Source organism: Rhinatrema bivittatum, chromosome 19 (genome assembly GCF_901001135.1).
Source record: "Rhinatrema bivittatum chromosome 19, aRhiBiv1.1, whole genome shotgun sequence".
Classification (NCBI taxonomy): domain Eukaryota; kingdom Metazoa; phylum Chordata; class Amphibia; order Gymnophiona; family Rhinatrematidae; genus Rhinatrema; species Rhinatrema bivittatum.
In genome coordinates this window covers 38,858,701-38,882,245 of record NC_042633.1, presented here as the reverse complement: position 1 = coordinate 38,882,245, position 23,545 = coordinate 38,858,701, and the positions used below count along the sequence as shown (strand labels likewise).

Below are 23,545 nucleotides of genomic sequence, written 5' to 3'. Positions count from 1 at the left end.
TCGAGGGGGTTCCCGTGGATGCAGAGTGCAGGTTTACATTTACCCCCGCGCCGGTCACATGTTCAGTGTGTCACGCACGTGAGAACCATCCGGCAGGTGTGTCCCGGCCGAAAAGAGGTTGAGGACCACTGGTACAAACGGTTGAAATTCAATGCTGCTAGGGATTCCAGCAAATTCAGGCGGAGCCTTGCAGAAGGAGCCTGGTCACGTAATTACCAGTGAAGGGATGAGGGGGGCCCTGGTTTCCAGCTGAATGACACCTTAAACGATGGTGCTACATAAAACATTGGGGGGATGAGTGCAATGTTGCGTATTTATGACCTCCTTTGGTCTCTCGCGTCTTCGCGGAACGGTTCGTTGGCTGTGTCATCTCCGTGTCCGTCTGAAACCCGGGAACCTCGCAGGTCCGGTCCTCCCACAACCTTCGGGAACCAGCATGGATGTTTCCGGCGGGCCTTTGCTTACAGATTCTCTCAGACTCCCCCCCTATCCTTTGCCTTGTGCTGTTTCCTTTTGTTAAACTCGGTGCAGCAGAGGGTATTTCAGTTGCAGGCAGCACTGCAAAGTTGTGCTTTTTGATTTAGTTATTTTATGAATGTTTTTCACGCGTAAGCCACTTTGAGCAGTGCTTGCATGCAGGAAAGCAGTGTTTTTAAATAAATGAAGGGTGTGAAGAGTTTTCCAAGACCCTGTACACAGACAGCCCCCATCCCTCCCAGTGCCTCCGCTGTGGCATCCTTTCCATCAACGCTGCACTGCTCCATCTATCAAACAAGGCTCCGGGAGGTGTTAACGTTTCCTTTTATTCCAGCAATTCTTTGACAAGGTTACCCACAGTGACCTACGACGAAGATCCAGTAGAAAAGAGGAAAAAAAACAAACCCCCCCCCAATTGTTCCTTGGTTACTGATTCATTGTGTCTGGAACTGTTCTGTCAGACGTCATTTGATGAAGAAGCAATGATTTGTACTCGTTTCCTTTACACTGGGGCAGGCAAGCCTAACGGAGGAAGCAGCAACGCTGCAATGGGATGGCCTGACAGACGAGGCTCGCTCAGTCACTAAGGTTTTTGAAAGGATGCCCCACTTTTCTCCCCCTCCCACCATGCTGTGGCCCCAGCTTGGTGCTGGTTCCTCCGAGGTAGCAGCTGCCAGACTCCACCCCCCCCCCCCCCCATCATGCACTGTTTGCACCAAGCCCCTGAAATTATGCACATGGTCAGATCTCTAAGGGGGAGGCCGTGCCAGGACTCGAGCAATCTGTCCCTTCTTTACCACTGAAACTAAACTCGCCGGCCTTCATTACTTCCCTTCCCTCCCACCCTTTCACTTACAAATCCAGCTTCTGAAGGAATCTGGAGAGCTCGTGCAGCATAAATACCCTCACCCCTAACTTCAGGCCTCTGCTCCCCCCCCCCCCCCCCCCCCCCTCTCGCTGCGAGACAGATCAACGCAGCGCAGGCTTCCACAGCTGGTGAAGCTGCAACCAGGCAGTGCTGATGCTGCATCCATCCCATTAGGCACCAGTGGAGGGCCAGCAGCAGCAGCTGGAGCAAGGGGCACTGCTGCCCCCTCTGTAACAGAGGAGTTTTAATGGGCAGGCAGCCGGCCACCAACTCGGCACTGGTTGGGTTCTTGTTTTGACTGGCGGAGACTGCAGGATTTCCTACCCAGGGAGCTTTAATGCCTCTGCAGCTAAACCAGCCCAAGGCTTGCGAGTGAACTGCGCCCCTACCCCAGTGTAAAGGAAGTTTCATGATTTAAGCACAGGAGAACGTGGGAGGTGAGGGTTATCCTGTGCTGAAGGGGAGCTGCAGAAAGGCAACACTCACATTGCTGCAGCTCTCTCCCCCCCCAATCAGCTGCCATCACAGGTTACATCCATGGATCACAACAGAAGCTGCACAGTGGGCCACAAGCTCCCAGCCGAGGGCTGCATGCAGCAGCTCCGTCAGAGCAGGAAGGGCACGATGGGGGACCGCAGCGGGGGGTAGTCCCGGAACTCCTTCAGGTAGCTGCGGTGCTTTCCCTTCGCCCAGATGGTCATCTGGATGAAGCCGACCAGCGTAAAGAGAGCCACTGCAGACAGGAAAGAAAAAGCTGTGAGGAACAGAGGCAGAGGAAAGCCAAGCCGCTCGCCCTGCCCTAGCATTTCCCAGAGACTGCTTGGAAGTTCTCCCTCTCTATCTGCACCCAGACGAGCACATCCCTGAAGGGGAGAGCCGCACGCTGGTATAAAACCACTCCAAGCCGCTCACCCTCCCCTAGCATTTCCCAGAGACTGCTTGGAGGTTCTCCCTCTCTATCTGCACCCAGACGAGCACATCCCTGAAGGGGAGAGCCTCACACTGGTATAAAACCACTCCAAGCCCTCGGTTTATGAAGATGTGAAACGTGCCACCTCCTGCTAGCGAGCTCACCCAGGAAGGCTCAGCTTTTTACTGAAAGCAGCGTGCAGGGAGATTTTGCCAGATGTCCCGAGTTGGACAGTGTATTCAGGCACATTGCTGGGAGCAGCCTTTAAGGGCAGGGTGGAAGTACAATTTTCCAGCACCGGCAGTGGGCCTGCAGCTGCAGCAGCTCCACATAGCTAACATTGTTTCCACCCCAGCTCTTCTCGCAGGGATAATATAATTTACAGCCCTCTTTCACCACACAATAAGTCAGCAGAGCCGTTTTAAACAGACTAGGATTAAAGGGGGATAAAGAGAGCCAGGCCAGGCCCACAGGTAACATTCCTGGGATTTGCAGGATAAGCGAGGGCCCCCCTGCCCATAGTAAAAATGTCACTGCTGCAGAGGCACTCACCTGGGAGACACTGAGTCATGATGGCAAAGCCGACCCAGGACCCCACCTACGGAGAGAAAAGCGCGTTCAGAGAATGGATTCGGCAGTTTGCAGCGCGGGGACTTTGCCTGCCACGCCCTGTGACAGTCAGAATCAGGGGGAGCCCACCACACGGCCGGACAGGCTCTGGGAGGCGCTCCGGTTAATACGTGCACGGGCGTAACACAGAGGCGGGAATCTGCACCTCCTCGCTCTCCGGCCTGCTGGCCACGGCAGGCGATTCTCACCTCGTAGGTGTAATTGGGGCAGGACACCAGTAAGAAGAGCCAGGTGAAAGGATTCCTGGTCGGGTAAGGGATCTTCCTGGCCTTGGAACCTGGGAGAGAGAGAAAGGCAGCTGTGATTTCTGGCAGAAAAAAAGAGCTTTAAATGCACGAAGGCAAAGCTGGGCCCAGGCCAAAACCAAATCATAGATGAACAACAACATTTCCATCTTGCACTTTGCTTTAGGCCTAGATAATGATAAAATCTGCTCACTCACCAGCAGGACGGAGGTTCCTGAGGGCAATGTGAATGGAGAAGTTTCCCAACTGGCAGAACTGAGGGGGGATAGGGGACAAAAAGCAAACTTTCAACATGGTGCACACGCACTAGAATCCCCCCCGCCCCCTGTCCCCAGCAGAACAAACGAAAGCCCCTTCCCCTCTGTCAATAAGCCTTCAGTGTCGGGCACATGACTGCAGAGGCCTCCCTGCCCCCCCCCAAGAGAAGAGGTCAGAGACCTAGACTACCCCACCATCTGCACGGCCCCTGCCAGCCCGTGAAACCCTCCTCCTTCCCCTGCAGGTGCTGTGTGGACAACGTTAAAGGTTACTGTGTATTCCCTTCTGCCTTTTCTCACCAGGAATATGATGAGCGCCAGCTTCACTTGCTGATCTCCAAACACTGGAAAAAAGATTGCAAGAGATTAACAGGAAGCAATGGAAATGGTCCTGTTTCACGGGTGCACAGGGCGAGGTCGGACAAGCGGAGGGAAAGGGTAGGACTATGGCAGAGCCTGTCCTGAGGTTTAGCAGAGGACGAGCAGATAGTTAAAGGCAGAACAGTTTTGGAAGGAGGAGGATGATGAGGAGGACCCAATGCAAGCGTGCACAGGGCAGCTTCGGGGTGGGAGGGGAGCTCACTTACTTGGCGGCGTGTAGAGCGGGTGGTTGATGTAATACGCCATCCAAGCTGAAAATCCCCAGTAGTAAGTACAGTTCTGCAAGAGAAGAAAACGGTTTATGGCCGACTTCGTGCGCCGCAGAGCGAGGTTGGCCTGGCTGCAGCGTCCGGCAGGGTGGCGCGCGGCGGGTGCCATGGGCGGTCAGCGGGCCGAGCCGGCGGCTCTCACCTTGAATATGTTACGGAGCGGCATCGTGCCGTGCGAGAAGCGGTGCACAAACAGCGTCTCCAGCAGGCGCTTCACGTAGTGGAAGGAGTGGCAGATGCAGGCCAGGCTGAAAGAGAAAAGGCAGCAGGGTTTGCAAGCACTGAAGTCCCCCCGTTTATTTGCCGTGGCGCAGCACGAGGTGAGGGGCTCCCTCCCGCCGGTTTGTGCTCCGTGCTGCGCTGAAGAGAGAACATTGCCCCTCCCAGTCCCATAAGCAGAATGAATATGCATGAGAGAGAGAGAGAGAGATGCTGCATTACAATGCAGGCAATGCATGCGAATCTCTCTCAGGCATATGCACTGAGGATATCCTGAGAAAAACGGACTGGATGTGTCCCAGTCCGTGCCACCTCCCCCCCCCCCCATCTCTCGTGGTGCAGCCTCCGGTCGCCAGGTACTCACTGCACCACCGAGTGCTTGCTGGAGATGAAATCGTAGCGCGGGCCGTAGATGAAGGGAACCCGGAAATAGAACAGCAAATAGATGAGCAAAGGCCCTGCGTACTCGGTCAGGAACACCTGCGACAGGAAGAGAGAGAGAGAGGAGCGTTAAGGGCGTCCCCCTGCCTGAGGAGCCGAGGGCGGGCCCCTTTCAGGGCTGTCCCTGCTCGGACGCCTACCGTCACCCAACTGATCTGCGCCCCCAGGTCGCGGAAGTAGAAGGTGGCGGTGGTCCCCACGGGGAGGTGCTGCAGGATGTCCTCATCCTTCAGGGATTTGCCCTCTGCAAGAAGAAGAAGAAGAGAGGTTGGGTGGACGCCTGCTGCCCGATCTGCGACTGCAGGAAAAAAAAAGCACGACGCCGGAACGCGCAGGGCAAGGGAAGGCGGCAGAGCAGGACCTGCACCCGGGGGCTACCACCCCCCCGCCCCTTTTTATTCTCTTCCTGCCTCCGGCCCTCTGGATGAGAGGGGGGCAGACCGTGCTTCCCCCTCCAGGATCTGCTGTGAGTAAAGCTCATGATCCTGTCCGGGGTGTGCTGCCCTTCAGCAGTGCTTGGGGACTCCAGAACGTCGCCCCCTCCCTCCTCCTCCTCCACAGAATTAGAGCTCGAGAATTAAACCCCTCAGCCATCGGATCGGCCCCTTAGCAGATCGCTTTTAAATAAAAAAGAAACACACAAGTGTGTCTGAAAGTAATCGAGCAGCAGCAGCACCAAACCCCCTTTCCCCAGCCTCGCATCATTCAAATGCATCGATTCACAAACGTCGCCGGCAAGCACCCAAACCCAAAGGGCAGGCAAACTAACCAGAACATGAGCAGCCTCTAAATAAGATCTAAACCCCCCCCCCCCCCAAATCAGGCTTGGATGACAACAATGCAATGGGGAGGAGGGAAAGGGGGGTAACATTGGAAGGACAGCTGCTACAAAAACCATGCAGGTAAGCCAAGCCCCTTCCTGTTGTGCCGAACAGGTGGAAAGCAGATAAATCACCCCCAGCCGGGAGCTCAGCGGCTCTGGGCTGAAGAGACTGACAGGGCCAGCTCTCCGACCAGAGTCAGGAGGCTTAACGGGACTTCCTTCAGCTGCTTTCACACACAAGCGAGGAGGTCCTACCACCACCGACCCCAGGCAGCCAACGCCACCGCAGCCAAAAAACAAAACAAAACAGGGAACCCGTGAGGAGGAAGGCCAGCAAAAAAGATAAACATCCAAAGAGAAGAGCAAAACAGAGCGACGCCCAGCAGCAGCGCTCCAGCTTAGGACGGCGACGCAAAGCTCCAGACCTTCCGCGACCGACGCGTCACGCCATCAGAGCGCCTGCCGTGGATTCGATGCGCCCGCGCGACACCGAGCTACGCCTGCTCCGCGATCCCCAGGAAAGAAAAACATTTAAATAATCAGGCAGACTGCACCGAATGGTGACGAAGGGGCCCGTGCGGAGAGGATGTCACATGGTGTATGGGGGCCACTGTATGCTTAATATGAAAGCCTACAGGCCACGGGAGGCCTCTCACGCCAATCCCACCGCTGCCTCCCCCACCCCGGACCCTATTCCTTTCCGCGTGGCACTGCCACTTGTACAAAAGAGCATGGCCTCGGTTCAGACCAGCTGCGCCCTCATCCGTCACAGGGCGAGCCCAGCCCGGGAGACAGCGTTCTGGCCTTCCAGCTGCGCTGGTAAAGGTCACAGCCTTCCCTCTGAATGCCACAAGAGCATGGCTCCTCCCCCCCCCTGCACGCTGTTATTTCAGGGGCGCACGGGCAGGGAAGCCAGCCTGGTGCTGAATTTTGCAATAAAAAATCTCCCTAGCACCAGTGTGCAGCGTGCATGACTCTGGGTGCACAGCAAACCCCCCAGGCATCAGAACAGTTCTGTGCGGATAGGCAGCCTCCGACAACGGTGCTTTCGGTTTCTTTTCGCTCCCCCCGCCAGTTTGCACTTTATGGCTTTTCACAGGAAGCTGCTGGGGATCTTCCAAAGGTCAGGGCCGAGTCGCAGGTTCCTCCCTCCCACCCAAAGCTCAGCGACAGCAGCCTGAAAGCTGGAGGATCAGCAGAGAGCCAGACTTACTTGGATCCAAGCGGAGCGACTGCCGGGCTGCGTACCACTGCGGATCTGGAATGAGAGGACACAGGGTGTTGAGCGTTGGCCCTCTCTCTCTCCCCAAAGCCAGTCGGAGGCTTGCACGACAGCCACGAGCGTGCACGGGATATATCCGCACACCCCGGAGGCCACGGCGTGCAACGTTTCTCTCACACGTATATTTACCCAGGCTTAGCACGGGGTTTGGGAACTAGAATAGCCATGCCCAACCTACGCGTTCAGTCCCGGTACCTACGAGATTTAGTGAACAGGTTCTTGATCTCGGCTATCGTTGCATTGGGCTCCACCTACAAAAAAATAGAAGAAAAAAAAATTTACTCAAAACCATGAGCGGCTCCCTCCATCTCTCCGTCCCCTGGGACCGCAGACGGGAGCGAGAGGCGGCTCGCTAGTTCGGGGGATCTTCTCTATGTAAGGAAGGTGGCGGAGGTCTGGGCCAGGCAGGTATCTGCACCACGCAGGCTGCGTAAGGACTCCCGGGAAGGAGAGAGGTCCAGCGCCGAGCTCCATGTCCGTGCGCCGGCCACTTGGAACATTTCATCCAGCGCAAACGTAAGGGCGTCCAACGCACCTAACCGCCACCTAAGGAAGGGATGCGTCGTGCGTCAGGAACACCCCCTGCCTGCATCCTGCTCTCCCCGATGCCAATCAATCCTCAGGCAGCAGGGACAAGAGCCGAGAGGATTGCGGTTTCCCAAGACACCTCAACGGGCACAGGTTAAAAAGTCCAGCAGTGCTGAAGGGAAGAGACGGTTTGTTGCAAAAATTAAAATTTTTATTATTTTTTTAATAATACGGGACATGAAATGTGACCGACTTGCCCGAGAGCCTGGCAGCAGAGATGCTGGGGCCCGACCATCGGCCGCATGAACTGCTGAGCTGGTACATTCAGTCCTGGCGAACCACCACCGCCAATTCCAGGGCAGCCGATCGAGCCCTGGCCCCGAGCAAGTCCAGCTGTCAGGAAGGATTTAGAGGCGTGAGGGGATAGGCATGTCAGGAACCCAGGTGCCAGGCTGGAGGGGGGGGCTTCATTCGTACAGTTAAAATCTTAATGGAAGAAAACTACGAGCTCCAGGGGCCGAAGACGTCTCAAAGTGCCAGCTTGCCACCCTGGTATCCCACGGATGCCACTGCTTCCTGGCTCCCCCATGCGCGGATCCGCTCCAGCCTGCCTCCCAGCAGCTCCCGGCTCAGGCTCTGAAGGGCACCTGATCTGCTGGGCACGCACCGGGCCTGCAGACGCAGCAGCCGTCAGACCACAAGAGCATTGCTCTGCTCTCCGCTCGTCAGCTTGGAGGAGGAAAGGGGAACTTAGTGGTCATCCTGGCCCCTGGATCTGGAGCAGGATAGTCCTAGGCCTGTGTAAAAAACTTTCTTGCTTTTCATGAACGTGTGGCGCCTCCAAGCAGCAGCAGGGGATCTCCTGCAGCCCAGAAGGATATTCCCTTACAGCGAGCACAACCTGGCTGCTGTCACTTACACCCAAACAGCCTGTGGATTAATTTTCAGCAGGCCCCTTGGTTTTGGATGGGCCAAGGTGGCAAAAAACTTACCCCTCCACCCCTGCTGAAGTTATGTCTGCAGATACAGAGAATATCACAGAATGCTGGGGATTATTAGGAAAGGGAATGGAGAATAAAACAGAGAATATCACACTGCCTCTGTATCCCTCCATGGTGAGACTGAATCCTGAGCACTGTGTGCAGCAGCAGCAACCAAGAAAGCAAACAGAAAGCTCAGGATTATTAGGCAGGGAATGGAGAATAAAACAGAGAATATCACACTGCCTCTGTATCGCTCCATGGTGCAACCTCATCCTGAGCACTGTGTGCAGCAGCAGCCAAGAAAGCAAACAGAAAGCTCAGGATTATTAGGAAGGGAATGGAGAATAAAACAGAGAATATCACACTGCCTCTGTATCGCTCCATGGTGCAACCTCATCCTGAGCACTGTGTGCAGCAGCAGCCAAGAAAGCAAACAGAAAGCTGGGGATTATTAGGAAAGGAATGGAGAATAAAACAGAGAATATCACACTGCCTCTGTATCCCTCCATGGTGCAACCTCATCCTGAGTCCTGTGTGCAGCAGCAGCCAAGAAAGCAAACAGAAAGCTGGGGATTATTAGGCAGGGAATGGAGAATAAAACAGAGAATATCCTAATGCCTCTGTATCCCTCCATGGTGCATCCTCATCCTGAGTCCTGGGTGCAGCAGCAGCCAAGAAAGCAAACAGAATGCTGGGGATTATTAGGCAGGGAATGGAGAATAAAACAGAGAATATCCTAATGCCTCTGTATCCCTCCATGGTGCAACCTCATCCTGAGCACTGTGTGCAGCAGCAGCAACCAAGAAAGCAAACAGAAAGCTGGGGATTATTAGGAAAGGAATGGAGAATAAAACAGAGAATATCACACTGCCTCTGTATCCCTCCATGGTGCATCCTCATCCTGAGTCCTGTGTGCAGCAGCAGCCAAGAAAGCAAACAGAATGCTGGGGATTATTAGGCAGGGAATGGAGAATAAAACAGAGAATATCACACTGCCTCTGTATCGCTCCATGGTGCAACCTCATCCTGAGTACTGTGTGCAACAGCAGCAGCCGCCAAGAAAGCAAACAGAAAGCTGGGGATTATTAGGCAGGGAATGGAGAATAAAACAGAGAATATCACACTGCCTCTGTATCCCCTCCATGGTGCAACCTCATCCTGAGTACTGTGTGCAGCAGCAGCAGCCAAGAAAGCAAACAGAAAGCTGGGGATTATTAGGCAGGGAATGGAGAATAAAACAGAGAATATCACACTGCCTCTGTATCCCTCCATGGTGCATCCTCATCCTGAGTACTGTGTGCAGCAGCAGCAGCCAAGAAAGCAAACAGAAAGCTGGGGATTATTAGGCAGGGAATGGAGAATAAAACAGAGAATATCACACTGCCTCTGTATCCCCTCCATGGTGCAACCTCATCCTGAGTACTGTGTGCAGCAGCAGCCAAGAAAGCAAACAGAAAGCTGGGGATTATTAGGCAGGCAATGGAGAATAAAACAGAGAATATCCTAATGCCTCTGTATCACGCCATGGTGCATCCTCATCCTGAGTCCTGTGTGCAGCAGCAGCCAAGAAAGCAAACAGAATGCTGGGGATTATTAGGCAGGGAATGGAGAATAAAACAGAGAATATCCTAATGCCTCTGTATCACGCCATGGTGCATCCTCATCCTGAGTCCTGTGTGCAGCAGCAGCCAAGAAAGCAAACAGAATGCTGGGGATTATTAGGAAAGGAATGGAGAATAAAACAGAGAATATCACACTGCCTCTGTATCACTCCATGGTGCATCCTCATCCTGAGTCCTGTGTGCAGCAGCAGCCAAGAAAGCAAACAGAAAGCTGGGGATTATTAGGCAGGGAATGGAGAATAAAACAGAGAATATCACACTGCCTCTGTATCCCTCCATGGTGCAACCTCATCCTGAGTACTGTGTGCAGCAGCAGCCAAGAAAGCAAACAGAAAGCTGGGGATTATTAGGAAAGGAATGGAGAATAAAACAGAGAATATCACACTGCCTCTATCACTCCATGGTGAGACTGAATCCTGAGCACTGTGTGCAGCAGCAGCAACCAAGAAAGCAAACAGAAAGCTGGGGATTATTAGGCAGGGAATGGAGAATAACACAGAGAATATCACACTGCCTCTGTATCCCTCCATGGTGCATCCTCATCCTGAGTCCTGTGTGCAGCAGCAGCCAAGAAAGCAAACAGAAAGCTGGGGATTATTAGGAAAGGAATGGAGAATAAAACAGAGAATATCACACTGCCTCTGTATCCCTCCATGGTGGGACCTCATCCTGAGTCCTGTGTGCAGCAGCAGCCAAGAAAGCAAACCGAATGCTGGGGATTATTAGGAAAGGAATGGAGAATAAAACAGAATATCACGCTGCCTCTGTATCCCTCCATGGTGCATCCTCATCCTGAGTACTGTGTGCAGCAGCAGCCAAGAAAGCAAACAGAAAGCTGGGGATTATTAGGCAGGGAATGGAGAATAAAACAGAGAATATCACACTGCCTCTGTATCCCTCCATGGTGCATCCTCATCCTGAGTCCTGTGTGCAGCAGCAGCCAAGAAAGCAAACAGAAAGCTGGGGATTATTAGGCAGGGAATGGAGAATAAAACAGAGAATATCACACTGCCTCTGTATCCCTCCATGGTGCATCCTCATCCTGAGTCCTGTGTGCAGTTCTGGTCACCAAATCTCAAGAAAGATAGAGCAGAATTAGAAAAGGTACAGACCAAGATGATAAAGGGGATGGAACAGCTCCCCTATGAGGAAAGGCTGAAGAGGTGAGGGCTGTTCAGCTTAGAGAAGAGACCTGGGGGTAGATTACCGGACTCTTTAGCTGCCGGCACGGTTTCTCTTTGGTCTTTCCCCAAGCCGGCCGGAAATGGAGGCTCAGCAGCCACATCTGGCGCCCAGGCTCGTGGGTTCCTAAGGGGGCCAAGGTTTGTGGCCCCTGGCTGGGTTGAGTTGGTGGTGGGGGGGGGACACGGACGGACATGAGAACAGCAAGTCCCCTTTCCCACCCCCTGAAATGAAATCTTTCCTGAAGCAGCAGGAGAAAAGGCAGAGAGAAAGCAAAATGGAGAGGTAGAGACCAGCAGGGCCTCACCAAACCAGGGTTAACCAACTCAGGGGAGGGAGTTCTAATCCCCACCTTGAATGACTAGGCTTGGCTTCATAACACTTAGGGTAAACCTCCGCCTTTATTCCAGACACAGAGCAACTATCAACTGAAGTCTGCCACCCCTGAATCGTAATTCACTGCTAGAGCTGGGGCTCAATGGATCCATCCTTCTTGCTCGTTAGCAGGAATAAGCAGTGGCTTCCCTAAGCCTGCACGGCTAGGAGTAGTTTAAGGGCCTTTTCTCCAAGAGCTTGTCCAAACACTCTTTAAACCCAGCTATACTAACCGCCTTCACCACATCCTCCAGCAATGAATTCTAGAGTTTTATTGCATGCAGAGTGGAAAAAAAACAAAACACTTTCTCCAATTTGTTTTAAATGTGCTACCTATTAGCTTCCTGATGTGTTCCCCAGTCCTAGCATGGTTTGGGAGGGTAACTAACCGCTTCCTTCCACCCCACTCCTGATTTTATAGGGCACTATCCGTCTCCCCTCAGCCATCCTTAGCCTTTCTTCATGGGAGAACTGTTCCAGATTCTCTCTTTTTTTTGTCACCCTCCTCTGCACCTTTTACAGGTCTGCCATGCCCTTTCCCGAGATGGGGAGACCAGAGCCGCACACGGTACTCAAGGTGCGGTTGCACTATGGATGGATAGAGAAGCTTTCCCTTCTGTGACTCGGATAACCTGCCAGCCACCGCCAGCTCAAGCAGAGACTAATAGTCCCCATCAGTTCCGGCAAGAGTCACATAAGCAGGTGTTTGTCGATCCTCCAGGAGCCGCCAAGCCTCCCCAGCTGCTGGTGGAGATTTCAAGCTGCTCCTGGCGTTTGGACCCCCCCCCCCCCCTCCCTAAGTGAATTCTGCTGTCTGCAGCGAGCAAGGCAAAGCCAGCCGGACTACAAGGCCCACAATGCACTGGAACACCCCCAGGACTGGCTCCAGGATTACAATTTTTTTCCCCCCTCGCTATCTGGCTGTAGCCGTTCGCACCGTGTGCGACTGTCTGCAGAGACCTCAAAACAAACGGCGTGGTTTGCAGACATGGAGTCCTTCCAAAGCTCCCCACCCGCCCTGCCACCCGGCTACGCCTCTACGCAGCTGGACAGCAGGACAAGCTCTGGCAGGTCCCCCCTTTAAGATGCTCGTTTTTCTTCCGGCCAGATACGGATTTCACGCTTCTCCCCATAACCTTTTTGCAGTGCCAGTGCATGAAAGCAATTCCCGGCTCGTAAAATGCTTCCCCCCCCCCCCCCCCGGGGGACTCCGTCACGCAGGACATTCAAAACCGCTCGGGGTAGGAGCGACGGGGAGTACGGGGCACGCAAAGCCGGCTCCTTACCTTGTCCAGAAAGCAGAGCTTCTCCCGGGTCTTGGCATCAAGGATCTCCACCTCGAAAAAGACAACAGCTTTTTTAGTTTTCTTGACCGGTTTGAGGGGGCTCTGCTTCGGGGCTGCCCCACTGGCGGCTTTCTTGCCCGGCTGGTTCATCTCGCTCGCTACCATATTCATATCCATGGTCCTTTTAGGCTTCAGCTGCTTTCACAGCAGATCCCAACCACCCCCCCACCCCCCCTTCCCCACCACCCAACAGAATCTACGTCCGCAGATCCGGACAGAGAACGAAAGAGGGGGCGCCCCCGGCAGGAAGAGATCAGAGAGCCCCGGAGCCAGCTGCAGAGGGACCCGGCGCCCCTCCGGGACGAAGAGATCTCGCCGCGGAGAGGCGGCTGCGCTCCGCGTGCGGCAGGCAGGCAGGTCTCGCTCGGAGATGTGTAACACGATAGCCTGCCCCGTACGGGCGGCTAAATATAAAACCCAGCCCGGCCGATCGGAACCCGCTTCCCAACATCTGCTCAGAAGCGCCAGCAGCAGCTGCAGCAGCGAGGAGAGCATGGGGAGGGGGGGGGGGTCTCGGTTTTACAGAGAGCAAGGGACTGAAAGGGGGGGGGGGGGGGGAGGGAGAGGAATTCAACCGAAAGGCTGCGGGACATCTGTCTCAAGTCTGTCCAGTCTCAGACTCCTACAACTAATCGCTCCTTTTCTCTTGGGGGACTTGCAAGAATTTGCCTCTGGTTTCACATTCAGCCTATCAACTTTGGTATTTCAACGATTCGGCCAGCAAGCCACCCTCCCGGCCGCCCACCTCCGGGGTATCCGTGTCAGCTCTGGCTTTTCCAGAGGCAGGGAAATAGGTTTCAGCTTCAAGCCACAGATCTTCTCCCCCTCCCTCTACCCCCGTCTCCCAGACCCGTTTTTCCGGCTGACAGCAGCTCTCCCATCCCTTCTGCTGCCTCGGCATCATTTCTAAGTCAACCAACGCCTTGAGCGGTCATCCTGGCGAAAGAGAAGCCACAACCCAACCGCCACCAGCAGAGACCCCGAAAACCCATTTCAAGACCCGTCTGGTATTTTGCTCCTTTTATACCGGGCGCTTCCTGCTTCTTCAGACCCTGGACACGGTGAATATACAGAAGTCAGGCCGATATTTTTAATACTCCCATTCAGCCCAAGCTTTGCCGATCTCTAACCAAGAACTTCTTACCAGCTGATCAATAAAAAGGGATCACAGCCTTGTGAACCGCAACAGGGCTACCTGATCTCTGCCGTACGGAAAACGATATCCGGATAGCAAGAGTGCATTTATTTTCCAATAACGGATGCTAAACAAAACAAAACAAAACATGAAGGCTGGTCAAACCCAAGCCTCCAAGAATAGCAGCTGGAGAAAAAGCCAATGGACCCTGGAAGCGAGGAAAGCTCTCGACTGCTGTTCCAGTTCAGGATCAAACTCGGGCCCCAGCTTACTAGACCACAATGGTTGCAGGGCCGTTACAGAAACCTCCTCCCAGCTTTCATCCACGTTACAGAAACCTCCTCCCAGCTTTCATCCACTGTCTCAGGTCGGCATCACATGACCTTGAGCACTGCATTCAGCCGCATGGTTCTCTTGAAGATTTGACCTTCCCAGTATCCGAAGCAATCTTGGCCAGGTATTTACTGGGAAGGGAACTGGAGGGGATTTTTAAGCTGGACACTTGCTCCATAGCAAGAGATTAGTGTGGTCAGTGTTTGATTAACGAGAAGACCATAACCCGTCATCTTGGATCAAACCCCACACATGGACATTGGAAGGCTCTCGAGGGGCCTACCCCAAGGTTGTTCATCTTCTGATTGGGATAGTTTTTGACTATCCCATTGGTTGACAAAAGCAGAAGGGAGACATGTGACTGGCGAATCTTAAAAAAGCCAAAATCTACCCCCTGTGGTTGATACTGAGGAAGACCGATGGCCATCCGCCATGATTCTTGTAAATCCCCCTGTAAAGGGTTTAGTTTGAGGAGTGAATTTTAACTTATTTGCTTCAGCGAAGGATGCCTTGTGGCACAGGCATGTGCTGAAACACCGGCCACCTCACAGCTATCCGTGGCCTTAAAACCCAACGTGGGCCACCATGGATGCTGCAAGGGGTAACAGACATCTTTGCCAAGGCTACCCGGTGATATTTTATTTACAGTTACAAAGGACTACGGAAAGACCACCGTGGTACGCAATATCTGGAGCACTATGGTCAGACTGGTTCTCTCCTATTTGGGGCCTGTTCAGATTTTGTCCAGGCACTTTTCTAGGACCTCTGTTTGAAGCCGTGTTAATGAGAGCAGAAACTGGGAGCTGGTTTAGATAGGGCCGTGCAGTTTGCTTGTGGACCAGTTGTGCCCTTGCGTAGATAGTTTTAGGGTTTTCTTTTGCGGTGCCTGCAGACGACTTCTCCTCCTGGGGCCTAGCGGCAGACTGTCGCCTCATTAAGTGTTAACTTGCTAGTAAAGGGGCTCCTGGAAGCCGTTCAGCAATCTCAGCGGATAGCAAGTTATATTAATAGACCCAGGCGCTGTCATAAAACGCCTCCCCTCCCACCCGCCAAGCGTGCCAGCGAACCGCTGGGAATCTCCCGGGAGGAGGGTGGCACCTGCAAAAAGTGCTGAGTCCTTCAGCATCTTAAAATAAAAACCCAGCCTCTCCCCCCTCTCAGCCCATGCAGGGAAACAGGAGAGGAGGGGAGAAGGGAGGGGAGGGGAGGGGGCGCAGATGGAATCGGATGACGGAGGAAGCCTTTCATCTGACAGAGGATCCAAAATATATATTCACGTTTGGTTTTTCCTCCTGCAGGGAAGCACACAGAGGCTTGGCTGCTACTGCTCAGGGCCATGCTCCCAAAAATCAGGCAGGAGGGGTGAGCACGGCACCCGGCTTGTGAGGGAGAAGGCCTTCACCGAGCGAGGGTGCGACCCTGAGAGTGAGCGAGGAAGCCCCTGTGCCCACAGGCCCCGCAGTGCGGCTGGAGCGAAAAGGACTTGTACCCTGAGCTGGAGAGATGGAAGCCCCCCACCCCTGGTCCCACCTTCAATCTGCCGGGATAGCAGCGGGCTCTGGTGGCTGCTGCCTCCTCTGCTTGTAGCCCGTGCTCCTGGGGTGGGGGGGGGGGGTGGACAGCAGCCTCGTCCCACAGACTGGCCTGCGGGGACCAGGAAACAGCGGAGGCCTGCGGGGACCAGGAAACAGCGGAGGAATAGCCTCGGCGTCCGCTGCGGCAGGCCGGCCTACGTGGATCGGGACGGCGGTGGGAGAGGGGGCCTTGGCGCGCGCAGGCCAGCAGGGATAAGCCTATGGTGTCGGCCTGGGTCACCCAGACAAAGCAGGGAGTGGTGGGGGGTCCGATGGAGACGGAGTGAGAGAAGGGGGAAGGGAGGAGAGGGCGCGAGCACAGGGTCTTCCTAGTGGAAAGCCAGGGGAGGGTGCGGCCTTAGGAGGGGGCAATGCTGCACAAAACGTTTCCCATTCTGCACTGAATCCAGTGCACAGAGACCCCCCCATAGACCTTGGGCGCAATCAGACCGAAGACCTTGCGTTTTTCTGGACTTTAGGTCCCTCGGTCCGACAGTTTTTTTTCTGCTAGTGCTAACCATGCTGGGGGGAGGGGGGGGGACACAGGAGAGACTGAGCAGAGCCTCACTTCTTACCACCCACCTCGGCGCAACCTGTCCCGGGCCCCTGCTGGTCAGGATCTCTGCCAGGAATATGCATGAGGTAGGGTCTGCATGCAAATCCATTTCATGCCTACTCCTTGCAGGCAGCCCGGGGGGAGAGATCTGGGAAGCACCGCACTGGGACCATCGTGGGGCGATTTACATACAATGAGAGACCCAGATCCATGACCGGGCAGGAAAAGCCCGAGACGACCAACGAGGGTCCAGAGGCAGAAAGGCCCCCGTCTCACCTTACAGGAAGTGGCGCTGAGAACGGAGTGACCCCCCCCCCCCTGCATGAAATGGAGGAGGAGGAGTCCTGTCGCTTTGGTCTCTTCATGACTTGCACCATTACCTGCCAGGCAGGGCCATCCCAATGCCACCGGGAGCCCACCCACGCAGCTCGGTCGTATTTTGGCTCCAAACGGTCCTGCACGAGTTCTTTTGAGTTTATCACAGGAGCAACCGCTGCAAACACTAAACATTTTCCCCGAGTGCCGTCCAGCAGCTGAGGGGAATATCTGTCACAGCAGGGCTAAGCGGAAACCCGAACCGTCCAGTCGATTCCTGGCGCAGCCGAGGCTGCCCTGCGGGCCATGGAGGAGGCTGGGACAAGGGACTGCCCTGGCAGACGCCTTCGATTGCGCCTCCGTGTGACCCGGGCCTTTGAAAACCAGCCTTCTCGTCGCGTCTCCTCGCCGCTGGCTTACGGCAGTCCCGTCGCCTGCGAATGATCGGGGACACCCGGGGCCACGCGGCGGGTTCCTTCCCGGGCTGCTCGCGCCTTACTTTTAAACTGCTGAAAGGGAGGGAGGGCACAAACTGAACTTTAGAAAGTAGGAATCTTCAGCAGAGGGAGGGGTGTGAAGGAACGAGGGCCGTCGGATACCGAGGGGACGCACGTTTCACCACAGGAAAGCCAGAGACAGACAGGCTGCTCGGGGTCAAGGGTCGGCAGGAAAACCAGAATTGTGCGCCATCAGCAGCAGACGCTAGGGTCTGGAAAGCTGGCAGTCCACCTCCGTCTCTTCCAGGCTGAACGCCCCCCCCCCCCCCCCCCCCCAAACCACAGCATCCGCCAGGGGACCTGCAAGTCACCCACCCAGCTCCCTCCAGCCCTGCCCTGCCCGCATATTCCTGGGGAATATCTTGGCGAGCCGAGCACCGGCTGCCTGTCCCTTCAGTAAAACCCTCTTTTGCAAGAGATTCATTGAAAGATTAAAACTTGCTGGCAAGACGTGCGTCCCGCCTGTAGAGAGATATTCCCACATGCGCAGGAACCAATCCAAACGCTGCATCCCCCCCCCCCCGATTAGTGGCTGTTCCCGTTGATGGGAGGGCAGGTGAGAAGTCACATTTTCAGTTGGCACAGCATTTTCCACAGTGCTACAAGCACCAGCGGCCGTGACATGCACTGGGGGTAACCTGCACCCATCAGCAGAGGCCCGGCAGCTCTCGTTCATTATTAACTTCCTGCTGTGTTTCTGCCAAAGGTCGCAGGCTCCGGGCGGAAACCTTTCCAGTCTGTGCAGCGACCTGCTCTCCTCTGGGGACTGGGCCGTAGCCCGGAGCAATAAAACAAGCTTTCCTTAGGAACAGCTGACATTATCCCAGCCTGCCTCACACGCAGGACACGTCTGGGCCATGTAGCACAGCAGGACCGACCGGGGAGAAATAGAACCGGTCTGCCCATACAGGGGGGGGAAAAAGCTAGAGAAGGCCTTGGGTGCACAGCAAAGATGGCTTTTGATACTTCCAGAAGATCTCGCCCTCTAGCTGGGCAGTCAGCGGTAACCCAGGGCCAGGCCTGCAAACCTTACTGACCCGATTAGCTGCACCAAGCAACAGGTGGGGGCTCCAGCGGCCGTTGTTGGAGGGAGGATCGCGTTGGCTTCCCAGGCTTTTGCTTCACAAGGAACTCTGGTAAATCCCTACAAGACCTGCCCCACTTCAGATTTCTATAGAGAGGGGGGGGGGGGGGAAGACTCCAGAGAGAAGACCTGGAGACCCACCCCCTGGGGTCTGGCTCCCTAAGCCCCATCGAGGTCCTGGCGGTCTGTCCCCCTCTAACCAGCGGGAGCCTTCGTGCTCACGAGCGACGGGCAGAGGCCAGAAATAACTCTACGGCTGTCTCACTGCTTATAAACTCGCTCAGCTCTCGTCCCCCATGCGACAGAACCTGTCCGACCTGCAAACAGCCGGAGATCTGCCCCCTCCCACCTCTAGGGCCGGCGTTCATGCCCTCGGGTGGAGTCTTCGCGTGTTCTTTAGGGGGTACAGGGGGGGCCGTGCCCTCTTCCCTTTAAACATACAAAACTACCCGCCCCCCCACATTAATTTAAGGTGATAATGATGTTAGTCAATCGGTGCAAGGGATGCGTCAATAGCTAGGGGATCACAGGAGCACGATGTATTCAAACTGCACTCCCACCCCCCCAAAGAATGACCACTGAACCTTCAGTACTGGGCTCTGGACAGCTCCTGTGACAGACGGACAGCACACGGCCAGCTCACAGGAAGAGCTGACTCTACAGCTCACACCGCTATCCTTCTCTCTATATATAGCCAGCTTTACAGCACAAGGACATGAGCAAGGTCTAACGCGAGTGCCATGCTGCCACGACAAGTCTCTCGTCAGCAGGAGGGGGAGGATGAGCAATGCGGACAGCAAGCTCGGATACAGGCCTGCCGCCCCTGCTCTGCGAGCAGCTATAAAGAACCGTCCTATCACATCTCTTTTCCCTCTGGTCTTACACCAATGCTAGATACAAAACCTGGTAAAGACTCCCCAAAGCATTTTGTGCTCGCCAAGGACCTTATCGAATAGAAATGTTCCATAGGCACAGCCCGAAGGGAGCGAGATCCTTTAGGGTACCTAATGACGCACAAGTATCCAAGTGCAGCCTTGGCCACGTCATTCTGGCAGCAGAGCCTGGAGACGGCTGGGGTTCCTCCTACGATGCAATGCCTTTTCCTGGATCGACGTACAGAACCTCAGGCCATGCTGCGCAGGAGTTTGAGAGCAGGAAAGGTCCTTCTTTAGGGCGTGCGCACGCTATCTCCGGTTAATGCTTACGCCCTTAATTTGAGGGAAGACCATACCCATGCTGTTACACAGGCTCCAAAGCAGAGCTGTGATCAAGGGGTCCTGACTTCGGGGGGGAGGCTGGCATGGTCCCAGTCTGGACCACGATGGAGTCACCGCGCTCCCCGTGAACACCTCCTCCCAGAGAAGGAAAAAAAAGGAGCGCGCGGCTCATGGACCCAGACTTCCAAAATGCGCAGTCTCCGCGGGAAGCCAGTCCCATGATGCAGCCATTAGGACTCGGGCAAAGAGACAGTACGACCCAGGATGGTAGTTCAAGATCTCGCCCCGGGCTGGGTACCACTCACAGGGCCGAGGCCTTCTCGCCTGCAGGGCAAGATCTGTCGAAGGTAGAGACAGACGCTCTCGGGACTCAGGAGCCTCAACCCAGTCCGGATTTTTGAGGACTTCAGCAGGCAATGTGCGTGCTTTGTCCAAGAATCCAGACGTGGCTGCTGGCCTCAGTGAGCAGAGCCGGGTGGATGACCCCACCTCAATATCACTGCCTTCTGCAAACGGCAGACTCCTCGGTGCCCACGGCAGCAACCAGTGGATGGTTTCAGAGCCTGCATATCTCCAGCACCGACTGAAGGTATTTGCCAGCTTCTGAAAACAAATCCTTACGGAGGCAACAAGCACGAAGGCCAGGAACCTTTCTAGTCCCAAAACGTTTACTGGAGGCGCGCCCTGCACGTACCAGCTCACTGCAGAAGGCAGAGCAGGAGGGAACTTTCTGACAATATTTTGGCATCAATTGCCCTTTGAATCACCTGAGCAATTCCCTCATTCCCCCTCCCAAAAGACACGCACACACAGACACCCCCACGCCAAAGGAAGAGCGTGCAGATAGAAACTCATGGTCATTTCAAAACAGTTACTAAATCCAGAATCATGGCTGACTTAGAAGGGCAAAACTAGGACCTTTTTTCTTGAACTGTATACAAAGAGGGGTTGGTTTGGGTTTTTTATTAAGCGTTTTAGGGAACTCTCTCTGCAGTGGTGAAGAAACAAGGTGCAAAGGATCCTGGGACTTTGTAGAACAGGTACCAGGCATGAGACTCCAGCACTGTCCCTCGGATGTTTCCTTCTCAACAGCAGGTCTCTGCGGACATTCAGCGGCACAGCTGTGTCACCTATTATCCGCCTAACTTAGCTGGATAAGTTCTATCTGGCTAAGTTACCTAGCCATCTGGGCTTTAAATCTCTCCCTCTTCAAACTTACTTTTACAGGTGCAATTACTTAAGATTTCTAAGCATGATAAAGAGGAACAACCTCTGTACCTAACATTTTTATTTCGCTCACGTGAAGGGTCTTACGCCATTTCATCCTGTGCAGCTAAAATTCAAACTTCTAGCACAGGATGATCCTAGGCTGAGCTGCCACATGCCCCAGTTTGGGGCATATTACAGCGCTATCCACAAGGCTTTCAGCTAGGTCTGTGGCACCGCAATCCTTCAGAGACCAGAACCCACTATTTTTTAACTCATTTAAGAGCAAAAGAACGTTTTCCCTCTCCAAACAGAGTCAGCCAGCAGCCCCCTAGCACATACTTTCCCAGATTCTGTTCTGGTGACTCCGTGTATGTAGCCAATCGGGTTTTAAGGTCTCCACAATGAATATGCACAAGATAAAATGTCCTACCAGATGCAAATTGATCTCCTCTCACCCACAGTCATTGTAGATAGCCTGGAAACCTGACCGGCTGCATGGGTTCCCCAGGAAGCTTCTGTCCTAGTGACTGCAGATGAGTCAGGAAACAGAGGGAAGGGCCTGGTAGGCACCCAACGGGTCCAAGGAAGCAAACGTCAGGGTCAGTTCCCCTCTTCGTGCACAGTGGGGCTTGTAGCTCTCCTATTCTTAAAGCAGCCCCCCTCCCTCCCAGTGCACATTGGGGTTTGTAGTTTTATTCTTAAAAAACAAGCCTCACCCCCCCAACAGGGCAGAAGCTTGAACAGCTGCCAAGGCTTTCACCCTTCGGTTATCAAAGCTGTCACAAGCCCCAGTTAAAGTGAAGGTGGCCTGGAGCCCCCGGTCCTTAACCCTTCCGGTCCCTTCAAACCACCCCGTCTCACAAAGGGCCTATCCCACCCCTTTGCATACTGGGACTTGTAGTTCTTAAAGGGTTGGGAGAAAATGCATGCACGCACTGGGGTAAAGAGCAGGCCTGTATCCTCCTGCTCCTTGTCTCGCTAGCCCGGAGGGCAGGAAGCTGATGGAAAGAGCTTGGGAGGGGGGGAGCGGGGAAACAAAGCTGAAGGAAGAGTATCATTGCAGGTATACGTATCTCGCCTATTCTATATGTGATATATCTCCCCGGGATATAAATACACCGCGTACGCATGCGCACTGAACCCCCCGCCCGATGCGCCCACCATGAACATCCTCCTCTGCCCTAGCCCCGGGGGAGATCCGAGGCCTCCTTCCGTCTCTCACCTCGTAATGCTTCATGTCTCTGCCTCCACCGCCAACTGCCCCGCACCCGCGAGCTCCAGACGGAGAGCGGCCGCGAGAAGAGAGGTGCGGGCGGAGCCCGACATTTGTAACCAAAGCCTCCAATCGGCGGGCTCCGGCAGGTTGGGCGTGGCCTCGCTCTCAGCCAATCGACCTTCGGCACAGTTCAAGGCTGCGGGTTTTTTTTTTTTTTATCCTCCACCCCTACGAAAACGTCTGCGTGAGAGGCGTGCCACACGCCGTTCCGCTCCCCTCGCGACCAATCGGATGGCGGGGTTTGGGAAGCTGCGCGGGATCGTCTGGCTCGCGGGGGCCAATCGCTGAAGTGGAGGCGGGGAAACGCAGACTGAGGGTGACAGTAGCCAATCGTATGCTGGGAACGACGCACCCTCTGCACCTGTTCGGACCAATGGGTGAATGAGTTTATTCGGACTGGTTCTCTCGCCCCGCCCCCGGGTTATTTGGAATAAGCGTCTGGTTTTGAGTCGCTCTGGGATTTGTGGTGCAGCAGCTAGGAGACAGAATCGGGACGCCAGTGGCCTCCCTCGCGGATTTTTGGGAATAATGCCATGAAAAAGGTAGGAGACCGAATCGGACCACAAGCATTGTCTCTCCCGCCTACATTTTGCTACCCTCTCATGTTCTGTAGAATGAGACAGAGAAAGCAGGGGCTGAAAATACCAGAGGAGTCTCTGGCAAAATGCAGAGAGCTGAGGAGCTGGAAATACCAGAGGAGACTCCTGAGAAATGCAGAGAGCACGGGGCTGAAAATACCAAAGGAGACTGGCAAAATGCAGAGAGCGCGGGGGCTGGAAATACTAGGGTTTCCGCCTCCCGCTGGCTATATCGTAATCACCAGAACAAGTCACAGCAGCAGGGATCCGGCTGTCCCTTTATTTCATTTTACCAAAAGAACAGAAGACTCCCACTGAAACAAAGGACAGCTCCTTATAACAGGAAGTTCCCACTGAAACAGCTTCTTTTCGACCAAGGTCAGACATGAGGTGCAAGCCATGAGCTGGTCCCTTCTTGGCCTACTGGCTGAAACTTGAGAGCCTGTGCTATAAGGAGGTAGTTAACAGCCTGCCACTGACCTCCACTGGGCAGATGAAATTGTGTGCATCATAAGTATATCTGAGACGATTAAACCTTTTTTAAAACACAAAACAAATTCCAGCCCCACCTCCACAGAACTGCGCTTCCTCTATTGCAGGGGTCAGGAACCTTTTTGGCTGAGAGAGCCATAAACGCCACATATTTTAAAATGTAATTCCATGAGAGCCATACAATATGTTTAAAACTAAATATAAGTAAATGTGTGCATTTTATGTAAGATCACACTTTTAAAGTACAATAAGTCTCTGAAAATATTACACCAGGCCTTAAGACGCCAATACATCTCCTATTAGGAAAACGGACCAAGTCAGGCTGCTATAGAGTCCTACACAGAAACTACACGCCAGCAGAAAACCTCACCTGAATCACATGCTGTCCCTCACCTAACATAGAATAAAGAGACCAAAACGCATAACAAGAAGCATGCAGAC

At 54.3% G+C, this 23,545-nt stretch overlaps 1 protein-coding gene across 3 annotated transcripts; it reads right to left on the bottom strand.

Moving 5' to 3' along the window:
- Positions 1-783: 783 nt before the first annotated feature.
- On the bottom strand, positions 784-22,124 carry TECR (trans-2,3-enoyl-CoA reductase). 3 transcript variants are annotated; one of them, XM_029584751.1, is made up of 13 exons: positions 21,981-22,124; positions 12,779-12,829; positions 7,002-7,053; positions 6,734-6,778; positions 4,838-4,941; positions 4,621-4,736; positions 4,180-4,285; positions 3,975-4,047; positions 3,688-3,731; positions 3,328-3,385; positions 3,074-3,162; positions 2,808-2,853; positions 784-2,078 (listed from the first exon to the last, which is right to left on the bottom strand). In XM_029584751.1, the coding sequence occupies exons 1-13, from the start codon at positions 21,993-21,995 to the stop codon at positions 1,951-1,953; spliced, it is 927 nt and encodes a 308-aa protein (XP_029440611.1). In that variant the 5' UTR covers positions 21,996-22,124; the 3' UTR covers positions 784-1,950. The 3 variants fall into 3 exon arrangements, with proteins under 3 accessions (XP_029440611.1, XP_029440610.1, XP_029440609.1); XM_029584750.1 differs by lacking the exon at positions 21,981-22,124 and adding an exon at positions 16,456-16,560; XM_029584749.1 differs by lacking the exon at positions 21,981-22,124 and having other exon boundaries at positions 12,779-13,007.
- Between the last annotated feature and the right edge of the window lie 1,421 nt (positions 22,125-23,545).

Excerpts from the sequence above, each read along its gene's own strand:
- TECR (XM_029584749.1), bottom strand. The coding sequence starts at position 12,955 with ATGGATATGAATATGGTAGCGAGCGAGATGAACCAGCCGGGCAAGAAA. Across the intron at positions 4,737-4,837 it reads CGCAGATCAGTTGGGTGACG|GTGTTCCTGACCGAGTACGC; the intron begins GTAGGCGTCCGA and ends TTCCTGTCGCAG. Across the intron at positions 3,732-3,974 it reads CCCGCTCTACACGCCGCCAA|TGTTTGGAGATCAGCAAGTG; the intron begins GTAAGTGAGCTC and ends TCTTTTTTCCAG.